General features: G+C 37.0%; 1 protein-coding gene across 2 annotated transcripts in view; it reads right to left on the bottom strand.

Annotated features, from left to right (window-relative positions):
• Nucleotides 1-1,757: 1,757 nt before the first annotated feature.
• The window catches only part of SYT14 (synaptotagmin 14), a 43,038-nt gene continuing 30,059 nt past the window's right edge, over nt 1,758-14,736 (bottom strand). For both annotated transcript variants that reach the window (XM_010223830.2, XM_088531669.1), the window contains exons 5-7: nt 5,746-5,935; nt 3,407-3,463; nt 1,758-2,329 (exon numbers count right to left, since the gene is read on the bottom strand). In XM_010223830.2, coding sequence (XP_010222132.1) covers nt 2,016-2,329; nt 3,407-3,463; nt 5,746-5,935 — 561 coding nt within the window. In that variant the 3' untranslated portion in view covers nt 1,758-2,015. The remainder of the gene's footprint in view (nt 2,330-3,406; nt 3,464-5,745; nt 5,936-14,736) is intronic.

The raw sequence follows: 14,736 nt of genomic DNA, 5'->3' as shown, positions 1-14,736 counted from the left end.
AGGCTTCTGCAAATGAAGCAATAGTACAATATCAAAAAACAAGCCATATAATAAGGTATTTTAAATCTAAATCAATTGATCTAAATCAAATCTAAATATTGATCTAAATCAATAAAAACTGAAAACCTGGTTCTCCAAATAAACCCTCCAAAGGCACCAAATAAACTAGGAAGTGGAATTATAATATCTTTTAAAAATGATCTTGTGAAGTTGTTAGTAATGTGAGAATTGGAGTATCATATTAAATACCTTTACTATAATAAACTCACTGTCTGCAGTCTCACTGTACTTGCCCGTATACCCTAAAGCCAGGACTGTTGAAAGGTATTATAAAGAAATTCAAGAGAAAAACATTTGTCCTAATGAGAATACTCGAGAGTACCACTAATTCACACACACACGCACACACAAAGTAAGAAAATAAATAAAAAAAAAAAAATCAAAATTACACTCTTCTACTCAGAAGCACTGCAATAGCCACTGAATTCTCATATTAGTAAGACATCATTATTTATAAGAAATATAGATTTGCTTACTTTCCATACACCAACAATTAAATGAAACTTATAACTACATGAAATGAATTGGGAAGCCTTTTAAAAAGCATTTACCTGATAATCCACAACTTCAGTAACCTGAACAGGACCTGGCAGTCAGCAAGGTAAGTGTGCCAATAGTCAAAGTGCTAGGGCCAAAGGGGGACCTCAGAAGCACAGCTGCTTTGCTCACGTCGGCAGAAGCTGTGGGGTTTCTGAAGGCAAACCTTCTCGTGATAATGTGGCTTCCTTTGCAGCTGTGTCGTCCCGGCAAAGCTGCAGCTCCCAACCTGAACGTGGGCAAAGCAAATTGCTTTTTGGGTGTGAGCGTTCATTCAACTGTTGGCAAGTTACTGGGAAAAAAAAAATTACTTGCTGATGTTCTCTTCTCTGAGAAGAAAGGTTCTAACTCCTGGTCTTCCCTCTGCTTCCACTAAACACCATACAGCAATCCCTAAAATAGTTCCTAAGTGGCTCAAGGGGATGGCCACTTCAACCAAAGTTGTTTATTCTGAGTAGCTCAGCAGCTGCCACTTCTTCACAGTCTTTTGACCTACCTCCTGACATTCTAGAGAAACTCATATCAATTCATTTAATGAAAAGACATCTTAGTAAAGTCGTCCTCTGTGACTTCCTACATTGGAATACATGAATACAGGAAGTGCTTTCAACAGAAAGTTACACAGTTTTACAGTACAACCTGTCTAAGGAGATTTGGAAGGGACCAGACTAATCATCTGGTCTCTTTGGATTAGGCAGAAGTACAGGCAGGAGGGAAAAACCCAGTTTACGCCATATACAGAGCTCATTCCTGTCACAGATTGAAAAAACATTTAATTTATGTCAAAGTTCACATGATGCCCCAATGCTAAAATTTTTCAAACCAACTGCATATTAAAAATGAAAAGTTAGTTGCATTAAGCTCCTGGAAATAAACTCAGTGTAAAACAACAGTATATTCATATATTCTATATTACTAAATGTTCTTATCCATTTTTTTGTTATTATTTTTCTTTTTTGCTATACAGATCAACAAGTTTTTCTCATAGTGCAAATTATTGACCCTTTATCTGAATGCAGGCGGTTTGGAAGCTACAAGTATGAGACTAAAAAAAAAAAACTGAACACAAGGAGGAACTTACATTAATTTGGAGAGTCTTACATAAAATATCTCAGAATGGAAAAACACAAAACAAACCCAAACCAATACAGCCTCGGGTGGATGGGGGAGGGACTGCTAGCATATTTGTGTAAAGTAAGGGTTCTGTGACACCAACAAAGCGTGTCTGACACTATGCAAAGATGATGTATTAAATCGCTCTGTTCTGCATGTTGTGCACTCTTCAAGACGGAATGTTGACTTCAATTTTCAATTTTTACTTCCACAAAAAAATCTCTTGATTGTGACCAAACGATGATCATCTCAAAAGACAAAACTCCCTTAAACCACAACTGTACTTTGCACCATCCATCCATCCATTAGGATTCGAGTAAAGTGTGCCATCTACATACTTGTTGTCCTTTAGATTCCTTCATTTCAGTCCAGTGATTGAGTTCATCTTCTCCTGAGCTGTTAAGACCTAAGGAAATCCACCCTATCATCTCTTTTCGCTTCATGCTGCGTTTATTATATACAGACAGTATGAGTGTCACATCTGAAAGCTGAAACAGGGCCACTTGAAAAACGAAGGTTTCTTTGTATACTGGATTTGGCTGCCCTCGACGGATTGATGTTTTGCATTTGGACATCTCTTGCCCCATGGAGTTCAGCAGTGTTAATTTAACATACGTATCTACAAAACAGAGCACATTTTAGAATGTCAGATATCTTAGATAAAAGTGTTAGATAATGAGATGTTATATAAGGATATGGTGTATACCAGGGTGATTGAACATAGCTTACTTTAGACACATGAAAAAGATGACAAAAGCAAAATATTACAAGCATGATAACAACTTAACTAGCTTCTGTACTAGGTAAGTGGGTTAAAGGTATACCCCATAATCCTTCTTCCTATCACCCCCTACTTGTTCTAAGCAAACTTAAATTGCATTAACACTTAGCAAGCTCCAACTAGCCACAACACCGTAAAGCAAACCACTGAACTCTCAGAGAATAAGAATAAACAAAGAAGAATGAAGACAACTAATCAAGAGAAAAAACAACAACGTTGATGTGTAGCGATAATATCAACGCAGCCAGAATGGAATGCTTAATAATAATCTCTGCATGGATGTGGTTTCTCACTTTTTTTTAATTATTTTACTCATATTCAAGAGCCAAACATAGCCAAGTGTATTTAAAGGCGGAGGCTTACACAATAGAACAAATCTCTTAGGTCCTAAATTCATGATAAAGGCATTTAATATGTCTTTAAAGAGAAAAAAATGTTTTGCTTAATTTAATATTGTTGTTTAAAACATTGCTTGTATGGAAGTACACTTAAGAAGTCGATGCAAGTACATGGTTAGCATACTCCAAATTTCAGTCTTTGGATACACACTCTTATTTTTAAAGCTTTTTATTTGACTAGAATCATCAAGCCATGTTACTGTGCATTTCACAAAGGTGTAATTGATTTTAAGAAACGTACAATTGTAGAAAACCTTAAGAAAACTGATTCCTTCAAGTTAATGAATAAAGTTTTTAAGAGCCTGGAGTCTCACTGCATGTTTTCACTGCTCAGGTACACTGAAATCCCATCATCCATACTCAGAGATAATGCAGCTTCTGCATTAAAGAGTGCCACAGATAATAAACATATACTTTTGTAAACCAATATGGTAGGCAGCTGTGGATAGCTTTACTGCTGGCAAGTTTTCTTTTGCATGAAAAAGACAACATCCAGTTAGTCTCTACAGGAACTCACCTCGGATTATATAAACCTGTCCACCTATCAAGTGTTTTAGACAACAGAACAGTCCGTCTGACAACAGGGGGTGGAAAGCAGTAAAAGAAATAATGACCAGATGTCAATAGTTGGGTGAGAGAGGATTAAAGGTTAAAGTTTAAGAGGAAACACTATTCACAGGAGCGGCAGAACACAAAACCTCAGCAGCAGAGATCAGAAAAAGGATTGAACAAAAGGATTGTTGGGTAAAATTTAATGAAATGAAATTTTTGTGCAGTTTTCGTGTAATCTTTAACAAAAATTACACTGTTTACATAGTGGGATATCTTATCACTAATAGCTACTGGGTTTTAAAGCACACTGAACATATAAAGAACCATGCAAATGGTTAGGTTATAAAAGACTAGGTAAAATTCACTGTATCCATTTTATCAAACCTCATACTTTTTCATGCAAACTCCAGCATATTTAGAAAAACTGCACACAGTACTTATACTCCATATACTAAATGCAACAAAATGAAAAATCATTGAATTGAAAACTAATCCTATAAATACATACTGCTTTTGGCCTTAGCTTTTATCATTTACATGACATGACTGTAATACCTCACTTCTCAAACAGTGCTGGTCTTGGTCATGAGAATAAGTCTGTAGTAAAATCTACTTCTTTTCTCGGACATAACAGTAACTGTCACGCAGAGGAACCAAGAGGCATTCTAACATCGGCTCTGATTGTGTACAGAAGTCAGCCAGTTTGCTTGCACTGAGCTCCTTGATAAGGTACAACATATCGTATAAGCAAGGGGAGGGGAGTATACACTATCAAGAAGTGGAAATGTAGGATTCGATATGTATTTGCTTCAAAAACATTCCACACTACTTGCATAGGCTTGCAACCTCTGGGATACAGAAAAGATCACTTATGGGAAAAAAAGTAATTGCTGCCCTTTCCAGGTAGTTTCTCAGGAAGCAAACAAAACTGGAGCTCTGCATGTGCTTGGCAGCTCTCCTAAGGGTTTGTTTTGTCAGGGAGCACTGACAGTCCAAACTACAGGCTTGGTCAAGCATTCCATCACCAACCCTACGTGCCTGAGTCTCCTTTCTGTAGGAAGGAGGGCACACAGAGAAGCTGCTACATCCCCACAATGCATTCTCATCTCTGCAGCCCCTTCTCTCCAGATCTTTTCCTTTCATTCTTTCCCCTGCTATGGAGTCATGGAGCCTTTCTAGCTTTCTCCATTGCTTCAAACAGGTGACTTTGGAGCAGCTCCCTAATTATACAGAAGCACCTCGGATTCTTCTTTGTCTTTCCTTCTCTAGCCACGTTAACAAAGTCTGGCTCCGTCAGAGTGAAAAGGATACAAAAAACGAAAGCAGAGCAAGGCCAAACCAAATGTAATTAATGAACAGAACAAAACATGGGTTAAGAAGGAAAGATGATCTGTCTCATATTGCGGGGCTCACTGCTAAAGTCTGAAGACAAGGTCAGATGCACAAACCACTTTTACAATGTTGGCCGCCTGTTGGGTAACCTACTGATGCTACAGAAATGTGGGTGTTAAAAACACAGGAAGAGAGCCCAAACCCTGAGCTTCCCGATAGAACCAAGAGCAGTTGGTCTGGCTACAATTTATGTAAATCGGACTGATTATCTTGAAAGCACTTCCTGCTTTCCCTCATCACTAGACTCTCTCAGCCTATAGCAAGGAATTACAGAGTAAGAATATTCTATGCATGCGACATATTCCATCTGGCTTAAATTTAGAAGTATACAAAGTTCACAGATATTTCAGACAAATGTGTGTTTGAATGAATGTTTGAACACTCAGTTTAAGTCCCTTCTGATGATGAAACTTCCTTCTGTGTACTATATATGCCAAAAGTCACAACTGAGTTCTATGTTGCCTTCTCTGACATTGCCAAACTACTTATATTACCTTCATACATGTGCAATTAAAGACTGCACTACCAACTTCCCTAGGAAGAGCAAGAGCTGTTCACTGTGTTTATATCAGTTATTAGCTGGCATATACTTTCTCTTTAAACACTGCAACTTTTTATTCTTGACCTGTCATATGAGGCATTAGTAATTTAGCAATTAATTATTACAATAAAAGTAATTTATTAGTCAGTTATCATGAAAAATTAAAAGTCTTGTCAACTTGCAATTAATATTTGGAATTTTAGATTTTTGCTATTTCCCAGTCAACTAGAAATATAAAACATGAAACAGATTAGTTGATGAGTGCTCTATTTCATTTTGCCTGGGTAAGCCTAAATGATAGCATTGACGTCCCCGCTATTGAGAGCCTCACCAGTTCTAAAGCATTAGGATGAAAAAAGATTTTCACTCACTGGGTGGTCTGTTTGCTGCCAAGTTTTTGAAGTGGCTGCCTTTTATCACTTCTGCTGATAATCTTCCAGTTGTGGCATTATAAAGGAGGCCAATGAGGATTTCTGGAGCTGAGCCATGCACCAGAGACTGACAAGAGGAGGTGCTTTCACTGCAGGACACTTCTGACATGCTCATTTGAGAGTCACAGCCCTGTAAACAGAGAAAAAGTTCTGAGTGTTTTATACCACAAAGTTACTGGGAAGTCAATTTTTGTTGTAACACATAGAAAATCAGGAAAATAAGTGACTGACAGAAGTTCCATTCCATCAATCAATATAAAATGTACTTCCTTAATATATACTCAGTTCACACATGCTAGAGGCAACAAAGACTAATACAGTCTGGAATTAAAACAATTTTTAATTCTGTGTTTCCATTGCTTCATTATTCAGGTAAAAGAAGGAAATGAAAAGCAGCCATTACAATCCCTAGTTGTTGCCAATGGTAAGATAAGACACAGTCTGTTAGCATCTCTGGGCACATTAAACTTTGGATCCTTTACTTTCCAAAACTGAAACTCCGAGGATAATAAAGTCCAGGAAATTCTTATTCATCCTTTGTAAAGGTTTTTCTCTAGACTTAGAATTTAGGAGCAGTAGAATGGTAGAACACGTGCAAAAAGACGAAAACTTACTCTGTCTAGCTGTCTAGAATATATTATCTTACAAGGAATTTAATTGATCCAAGGATACAGAATTATAATAGACCCTTTGCCTTGGGCAGGAAAGGCAGAACGTTATATGCTAGCAGCGAGCAAATGATGCTTTAATTTCCATCATATGAGCTTCCAGAAAATTCAGATTTTCCATGCATTCTCACTGTATCACCCAGAGAGAACACCAAGGAAGAGAGGATTAAGGGAGGAATCCAGCACCGACGGGGATTTCTGACAGCGGTTTTCCGCTTAATATGAGAGCAGGAGCTGAGGGATTGGACATTTGGGGTAAACCAGCTCCAGAGACTGCCACAGCGAAAGGGAACTCAAGGATACTGGTATGAGAGCGCACTGGTATCCGAATGACCGCTGCCTGTAAAGAGCGAGTCAAGTGACTTTAAGCATAGCAAGTACAATTATCTACCACAGTTATCAGATGTTCCCTTCGAAAAAAATCACTGTAGAATAAAGACTTCTCACTGCAGGACCTAAAGATAAAATCAGGGATACTACATATTAGATGTCTTCTCAAAAATACTTTCCCAGCGCAGACTTCATTGCTCAGATTGCAGAAATCTAGCTGTTTTGTTGTTTTAAATAAGGTATTCTGTGATACCCTCAGTTGCTGGTAAATAACCTGACATTTTGCTAAGCCCAAAAGCTGCATCCAGATTTATAACAGAAACATTTCGGGTCTCAGTTTAGGAGTTTTTTTTTCTTTTACATAGACAATATTCAAGAAGAGAGAGGGCTAACAAACTTTTCAAGAAAAGTTGTTACATTGTTATCTGCCCAAACTGTAAGCTTCCTGATCACGTTTCACATTGTAAAAACGACTGCAAAAATGAAAATTGCTAACTGGTACAAGACAAATACACTTACATTAAATGAAGCTTTAATCTCGTAACAATATTGCAAGCTACCTGTAAAACTACATGCAGGCCACTTTCAGAATAAATAATACCTTACCCACAGTGAAAACAGAATATTAAAGTTACCTACTTCCTTGAAATAATCTGTATACCTAAGTTTCTTTTTGCAACTCTTCACTTTCTTCCTCTATAAACAGTACATGTATTTTAACATGCAGAAAAGAAGACTAAGGCTTCATTTCAGCAAAAATCTTTTAAGGTCAGTGAACTACTGAAACAGTCTAGCGAGAAATTTTGCAGTCTTAGCTGCAGATTTTTCAGAAAAACTGTGACCAACTGTCAAGGTATCGATGATCTTGTGGCACAGCAGGGAGCTGAACTAGATGAGCACTTTAGGTTTCCTCCAGGATATAGAAATCTAGAACTCTAATCTATTTCTTGCAATTTAACAATGACAAAAAAATCCTCTCATTAGTAAACATGCATACGAAATAGATAAAAAGCTCTTCATGATACCAGTTTGATACTGTTGTGCATTACCGATTTTTAATTTTCAGATTTGTAACAAAGAGTTTGCCCTACTGACCTAAACCCTTCCTATATATAACACCACAGGTCAATACTTTTCTACACAGCTAACCTGATTTTACTGGATTAACACTTACATGAGTCAGTGCATTTCACTGGACTATAGCAGTAATATGCATTACATTCTACACAAAATAGATTTCTAATTCTCCAAAATATTGTCCATGAGGACTTCTTTGCATGTACTACCTAGGGAACAAACTTCTATACAAGAAATATTCTCTTATGATGTTTTTTTCCTACTCACTAAAAACAGAGGCTCCTATATTTGCAACAATTATAATGTATGTAAAATGCATTTATTTGTCTTCACTATAATTCCATGGAAACAGCAGGTGTTACTTACATATTCATCTCCTACTGTTATTTTTCTATACCCTGAAGTTCTAGTTCTAATTCTGCTGTTAAGTCAACTGGAGTTAACCACAGGGAATAAAATGGGTATTCTCTGAGAGCAGTTGAAAGTTCATTTCCCTCATAGCACAGGTTAAAACCCTGCCTTCACAGGCTTTAAAAAACAAGAACACCCACTTCTGTTTTTTTGTTTTGTTTTGTTTTTTCAAAATATACTTAGGAAAAGTGAAACCTTGGTGACAATCCTTTAGCAATAGAAATTTGGTTCACAGCATGTTAATCATTAAAATGTCTTTCTAGAATTTAACATGTTCATGTTATACCACTGTCTCTTACTGAACTTTTTATTCGCTACTTCCTTTTACTTCGGGAGGCAAATGCGAATCCCAATGGGTGAAAGCGGGAACCGAATCCAGCATTTTAGACAGAGGTTCTCACCCCTCTCCACCGCCAAGCCAGGGCTGAACAGTGAAGCCTCGGCAGAACGTGGAGGTGACGAGGGCACCCCCAGCACAGCAGAGGCTCCAGGCAGGCTGACAGACACCCAGGGAGGGAACTGAACCTGGGTGCTTCACGGGCTGTGTTTGAGAAAGCTACTGAGCCGCTTCCCGCGACACAGATTTTCAAACACGCAAAGAACTTAGTGCTGAAAACAGAGGCACGCAAAATAATTAGGAATGTCAAAGAATGGAGTTCTACAGTCTTGAATTCTGGCACCTAGATCCCACTCGTATCCTCATACACTGTGTGCTTTTATGTTTCTATGACCGTATGTTTTTGCCTCAGTTGATCACATGTGGGATGGTGATTCTACTTCCCACACCTACTGTGAGGACTGAGCTAATCAAAAACGAGAAGTCGGCAAACACATGATAGTCATATAACAAAATAATCCCTAAATTGAACAACTGATATCCCTTATATATATAAATATTTGCAAGAAATATCATGCAGTTGTTTTTAAAGGTATAACTTTTTAAATAAGTATATGGCTTTTCACAATTCTGCACAATACAACAGCAACTCTAATAAGAATACGGATACCAAAAATAATAACTGTGTGTCTACCAATATGAAAAACTACACATGTAGAAATGTACTTTTTCATGCCCTCCAGGAGAGCAATTTCGGTTTTAAGAGAGCAACTTTGAGTGTACATGATAACTTAAGGAAGACAATACACCTTAATTAACGAATATACTTAATGAAAATAACTTACCATAGTTAATTTTTTTTTGAGAGTTATCCATATGCATGTATGTATGGCACTGATTTCTACTTAGTGACAATAGCATTAACGTCCTTTTCTGCATAAGTGGAAAAATATTTAGCTACATGAACCTTGTAAGAATGTTAAAAACATTTGAGATAATAATTTTCACTAGTTTAGCAAAGACTGTTGCTAAATAGCAATCAAATGGAGAAACAAACATGAAACAAGGCCGGCTTTTAGAAGATTTCTTTGTGTACTACATTTCATTCTCATTTTGAAGCTTTTAGAATTTTATATTGTAAATAACTTATTTTAATTGGTTGTCCATCTGGACGCTCCTGTTAAAAGATTAGGTTTTGTTAAAGAAACACAACAGTACTGCAAAGCTATCTTCCTAAAAGATTAGGAAGGAAATTCCAATCCTTTTGTAGTTGACATTCCCGCACAATAAAATTAAGAGAATGCATAGCATTAGTATTCTGCTTTAAACTAATAATCTGAAATTGCAAACATTCAAACATATACACTTTTATGTAGCCTCACAAAGATTCAAGCTCCAGAAGGCATCCTTATTTAAGGGAGGTAATTATGTGTGACAGTTTCCTTGATGCAGGTCCCAATTAAGTATACTGTGCATTTTTACTCATGCACTTGCACTTTATACTATTAAGTCAAACTAAATGACAGTCATGAAACTAAACACCCTAATAATATTCCCATTATGTAACTTCAGGTTAGGAAACAAAACATAGTTTGTGTAAAGTGCTACACTTTAACAGTTGCTAGAATTTTGTATTCAGAACTTCCAAATTAAAATACTTCTGAGATAAAATATATTCAACATTAATGGTGTTATTCACACCAAGTATGTATTGTTTCAGTTACTAAACTATTATTAATGTAGCTTAAAATCAGATTATTTCAACAACTGATAAAATGATCATTTTTCACCAAAAGCTTCTGATCTGCCTTGCTTTTTACTCTCAAAAGTTTCTGTATTTTTAAAAAACAAGTTGTTTTGCCACAGGCAGAACACCAGAAAAATGAAGATCAGATGAAAAATATTAGGCTTTCATTAACCACAGTCAAGGGATAAAAACCTTAGAAACATCTATATTCCAACTTTAACTTACCACCAAAACTTATATAAAACATCCCTAATTCCATTCAAATCTTAAATTCATTCAAACAACTGACAGGAATTTCTGTACACCAGCTGAGGAGACGTTGTAGTGGTTCTGGCCAGCTCACTCTTGAGATGCTTTTCAATTCTTCACTTCCTCACCTCCACGGCAGTAATGAGTTATCGAAAACAAGCAGCATTTGCAGAAACTGGCCAACCACTTTGCTCCTGATGGACAGGATGGCAGCAGTCCCCTTAGAAAAGCCCTGTCCATAAAAATAAATCTGGACAAATGTCTAAAACTAATCTCTGAAAATATCAAGGTTACTCTGTGTGGGAGTGAAATATTCTCGCCGTGTCAATGCCTCATCAAGTGCTTCTTGGATGAACAGACTAACTGCATGCTACAATTTGGCTTGAATTCTGAGACAAAACCAGGAGGAAAAAAAAAAAAAAAAAAAAAAAAAACAGGAAAAGCAAATAATGCTGATTTGAAAGGCAAACAAATTTTTAACTGAGGCCATTAAACTCATGGAGTGATAGGTCCTTGCGGAGTCAGACTACACTTGAGTTCTTGGAACCTGCATCCGTAAGACCCAAGTGCAGATGGATAACTGGCTCTAGAGCACGATAACCACAGGATTTTGTTGGTTTTTCTTCATGCCCCCATCTCACCCAGGTGAAGCAGGGGTTAATACTCCTCTTGCCAGGAGACAGGAGGGTGCTCAGGGGCACCCAGCTGGCTGAAGCAGCCGCCACCCGGGGCCGACGCTGCCGCTGCTGCCTGCAGGGCTCTGAGGCAGCAGGAAGCGCTTTCCCGCGCAGCGCGAGTGACCCAAGGCGGGGACGGACACTGCTTCACGTGCCAAACGCTGCCAGGTTCCCTTGCAGCCTCAGGAACCAATCATTTAATAATTTTCTTCAGAGAAGTCATTTTTCCTAATGTGTCCAAGCACTGCTACTGATCGTTTCCGTCATACACCGCTGCTCAGCAAGCTACGCCCAAGACGTAGGCATCCGTTTCGGCGTTTGGAGTTAACTGCCCCTTACTTAATCAGACTTAATTTTTATGAACAAAATAAAAGCACTTATGCATCATCACATAGCAACCAATTTCATTTTATATAATTTCAATTATATAAAATCAGGAACAAAGCCTTTCATGTGAGTCTGTTAGAAAAGCCTTAGTTCTTTTTTCCTTAGTTGTTTTAACGTATCATACTGGTACTCACTGCTGAGTAAAGATACGTTATTGTTGAGTAAAGATAGGAATTTTAATATTTAGTCTTCCAAATACAACGCTGAATGGACCATACCATAGCAGCACAATAGTAAAATCACCAGAGGTGTAAAATATTAGCATTTGCACAAAACCTGACAGCTCTGCTCTATAATGAATAAAGAATTCCCTGAAAGAAAAGCCATTTCAGAAAAGCTTTTTTTTTTTTTTAGCTGAGAAATATAGAAAAAAAGAAGAAAAAGAAGAAAAAAAAAGAAGGCTTAACACACATCCATTAGAAAGAATATTGAAGATATGTCATGTATAAAGGGTAATATGGAACAAATTCCTTAAGCATAACGTGCAAACAGTGCAATCCCAGATGATTAACCATTGTCCCCAAAGTCTACAGAGAGAGCGAATGCGCATTTTTATAATTACAGGCATAAATGCCTTAGTCCACTTAAGAAACTGTAATTATTTGTCAGGAACTCCAGATATGATATGAACAAAGACGTACAAAAAAAATCCTTTAAATACATATGACTGTCTACCTCACCCATTTTTTGCTCTAGGAATCGTATCGTAGGGAAATTCAGTATGTTGGAAATGGAGAACAGCAGAAAGAAAGTTATATTTAACTCTTTACAGCAAACATTCCCTTATTGGCAATGCAAAATCAGATATCACTACATTTGCTTAGCAGGAAAAGATAAATTTTGAGTTTGAGGCAGGGGTTAACAGGGACTAGTGGGGCAGAGGAGAGGTAGGAAAAATCCAAAGGAAACCAAGCCTAAAGCCTAAGCCAAGCCTAAAGCATTTCATTACTCATGGGAATTTGTTTTAAGGAAGGAGACTGAAGAGGGAAAAAAGGTGTTATTTGCATATAGGCACCAACACGTATATGCCAATACCTCCTCTTATGATTGAACAACAATTTAGTGAAGGGCTGTCCAAGACAAATGGCAACAAGACTACGGACATAGACTGCTAATGCAAGAACTCCATACTATACACAAAGCAGGAGGCTGAAGCATAGAATGAAAACTTGCACAAGATGCAAGGATATAAACTATTCTTAAACAACCATAAGGCAAATGATTAGCAAATAAAATGCTAGTGCCAGGCACAGAAAGAAGCAAATCATAGAATCATAGAATCATAGAATGCTTAGGGTTGGAAGGGACCTCTAGAGATCATCTAGTCCAACCCCCCTGCATAAAATATATTTCTGCAGAAAAGATTAGCATAGATGCTTCAGTGGATTAGCAAGTTTCAGTGACAGAAGGTATATTTAATATATTAAAATTCATGTAACAAGAAGCAGTGCAAAAAATGGGGCACCTGTTATATGTACCAAAAAAATCATTAAAAAAATCTACCAAATATAAACACTTTCCAGCAATAAAACACTCTACAACTGAACTAAGTAAATTTAATTCTGAATTTACAATGTATCTAATCAAGGATTTTATAATAACAAGTAGACTAGAATAGTTGTATCTCTCCCAATTAAAACAATACTTTTCCTGTTAAGCAAATCTTGCCTGGCATTTATGAATGAATTTATGTATGAATTTCCAGAAGCTTAGCAGTTGGTTTTCTTAACTCCAAAACAAGGTGGCTGCCCATTAAAGCTATTGAGACGATGAGGGTTCCTTTCAAGCAATAGGTAGGGCTAAGGGAAATCTGCATGGGCTCTGTTGCAGCACACTGGAAAGCTTTCTCACTTTCTGCCAATATTCTTTCCTCACCCTTTTCTATTTCTTCCTGAAAAGAAGGGAGGAATACAGATCTGCCTTCCCCTGCCAACACCAAAAATAAAAAACAACCTTCTTCTATTCCATGATGACTTCTAGAATTTGGTTATACACACAAGCACAAGAAAAAGCTGAGTGCGTATAGGGGATATAGCAAAGGCCTGACCCACACACTGGACTCTTTTGACTTTGGTCAATTTTTTATCAGACCCTAAAAAATAAATTTAGCAAGTAAAATTAGATTTTTTTGTTCCTGGTTTTTGAATCAGCAAACTCTGCATGCTGAATATTCACGCTAGATAAGTGAATCACTCTGTCCTTCAAACTGATTTGCACTTTTTAAGGAATCATAAAAAATAGCTCTGCTATTGTACATTGATCCTCCATTAGATCCATGCTTCGGTCTCAACTTTTACTGATTAAGTTTAATTTACTTTTACTCATTGAATACAATGGCATTTTATTTTGCATGTCTTTTAAAATGTCTGATTTATTTTAGCCAATAATTTATATTCAATGAGAATGCCACCTCAACTTACCCAAATCGATTTGCAAATTCAGTCCATCTTAACTGTATCACTTCAACTGAAAAAGTGTCTCCTTTCTTTTCCTCTTCTTTTTCTTTTCTTTATAGCAAAAGAAAAACAAAACAAAACAAAAAAAGCCCTGCATGGAAGGATGCCCTCAATATATCACCTCCTTCCCTGCCAAAAGCCAATTATTTAGAACACATTCAGCTCCTAAGTAACTAATATTCAAGCCCTTCTAGTCTAGGGAGCACTGACCACAAAGCCACAGGCATTTTCCTTCTGGACAAATGGTGCTTAAATGGTTATTAAAAAAAGGAAAAAAAAAAAAAAAAAAAAAAAGAGAGGCCAAAAGTTGTCTGTAACAGTGATTGCAGGATTAACACAGACTCCTGGACAATATGGGATGTGACTTATTTCCCTTGGGAAGAAGGGAGATTCATGTGGAATCTCCTGTATCATTGGCAGCTGCCCTTCCCACTGGACAATGGGGTAAAGTGAACATAGACCCAAATCTTCTCTCTCTTGATAGTGATACCTAAGTTGGCCATGAAGTATTATCAATTTTGTTTATTAAAAATATTTAAAATTAATAATTTTAATACATAATTTGGGGGAATTAAAATATTTTATTCATTAG

The sequence above is a fragment of the Tinamus guttatus genome, unplaced genomic scaffold (genome assembly GCF_059628265.1).
Source record: "Tinamus guttatus ecotype Peru unplaced genomic scaffold, ASM5962826v1 Tinamus_guttatus_pri_ptg000033l, whole genome shotgun sequence".
NCBI lineage: Eukaryota > Metazoa > Chordata > Aves > Tinamiformes > Tinamidae > Tinamus > Tinamus guttatus.
The sequence above is the reverse complement of the archived record's forward strand: the minus strand, read 5'-3'. Positions and strand labels throughout refer to the sequence as shown.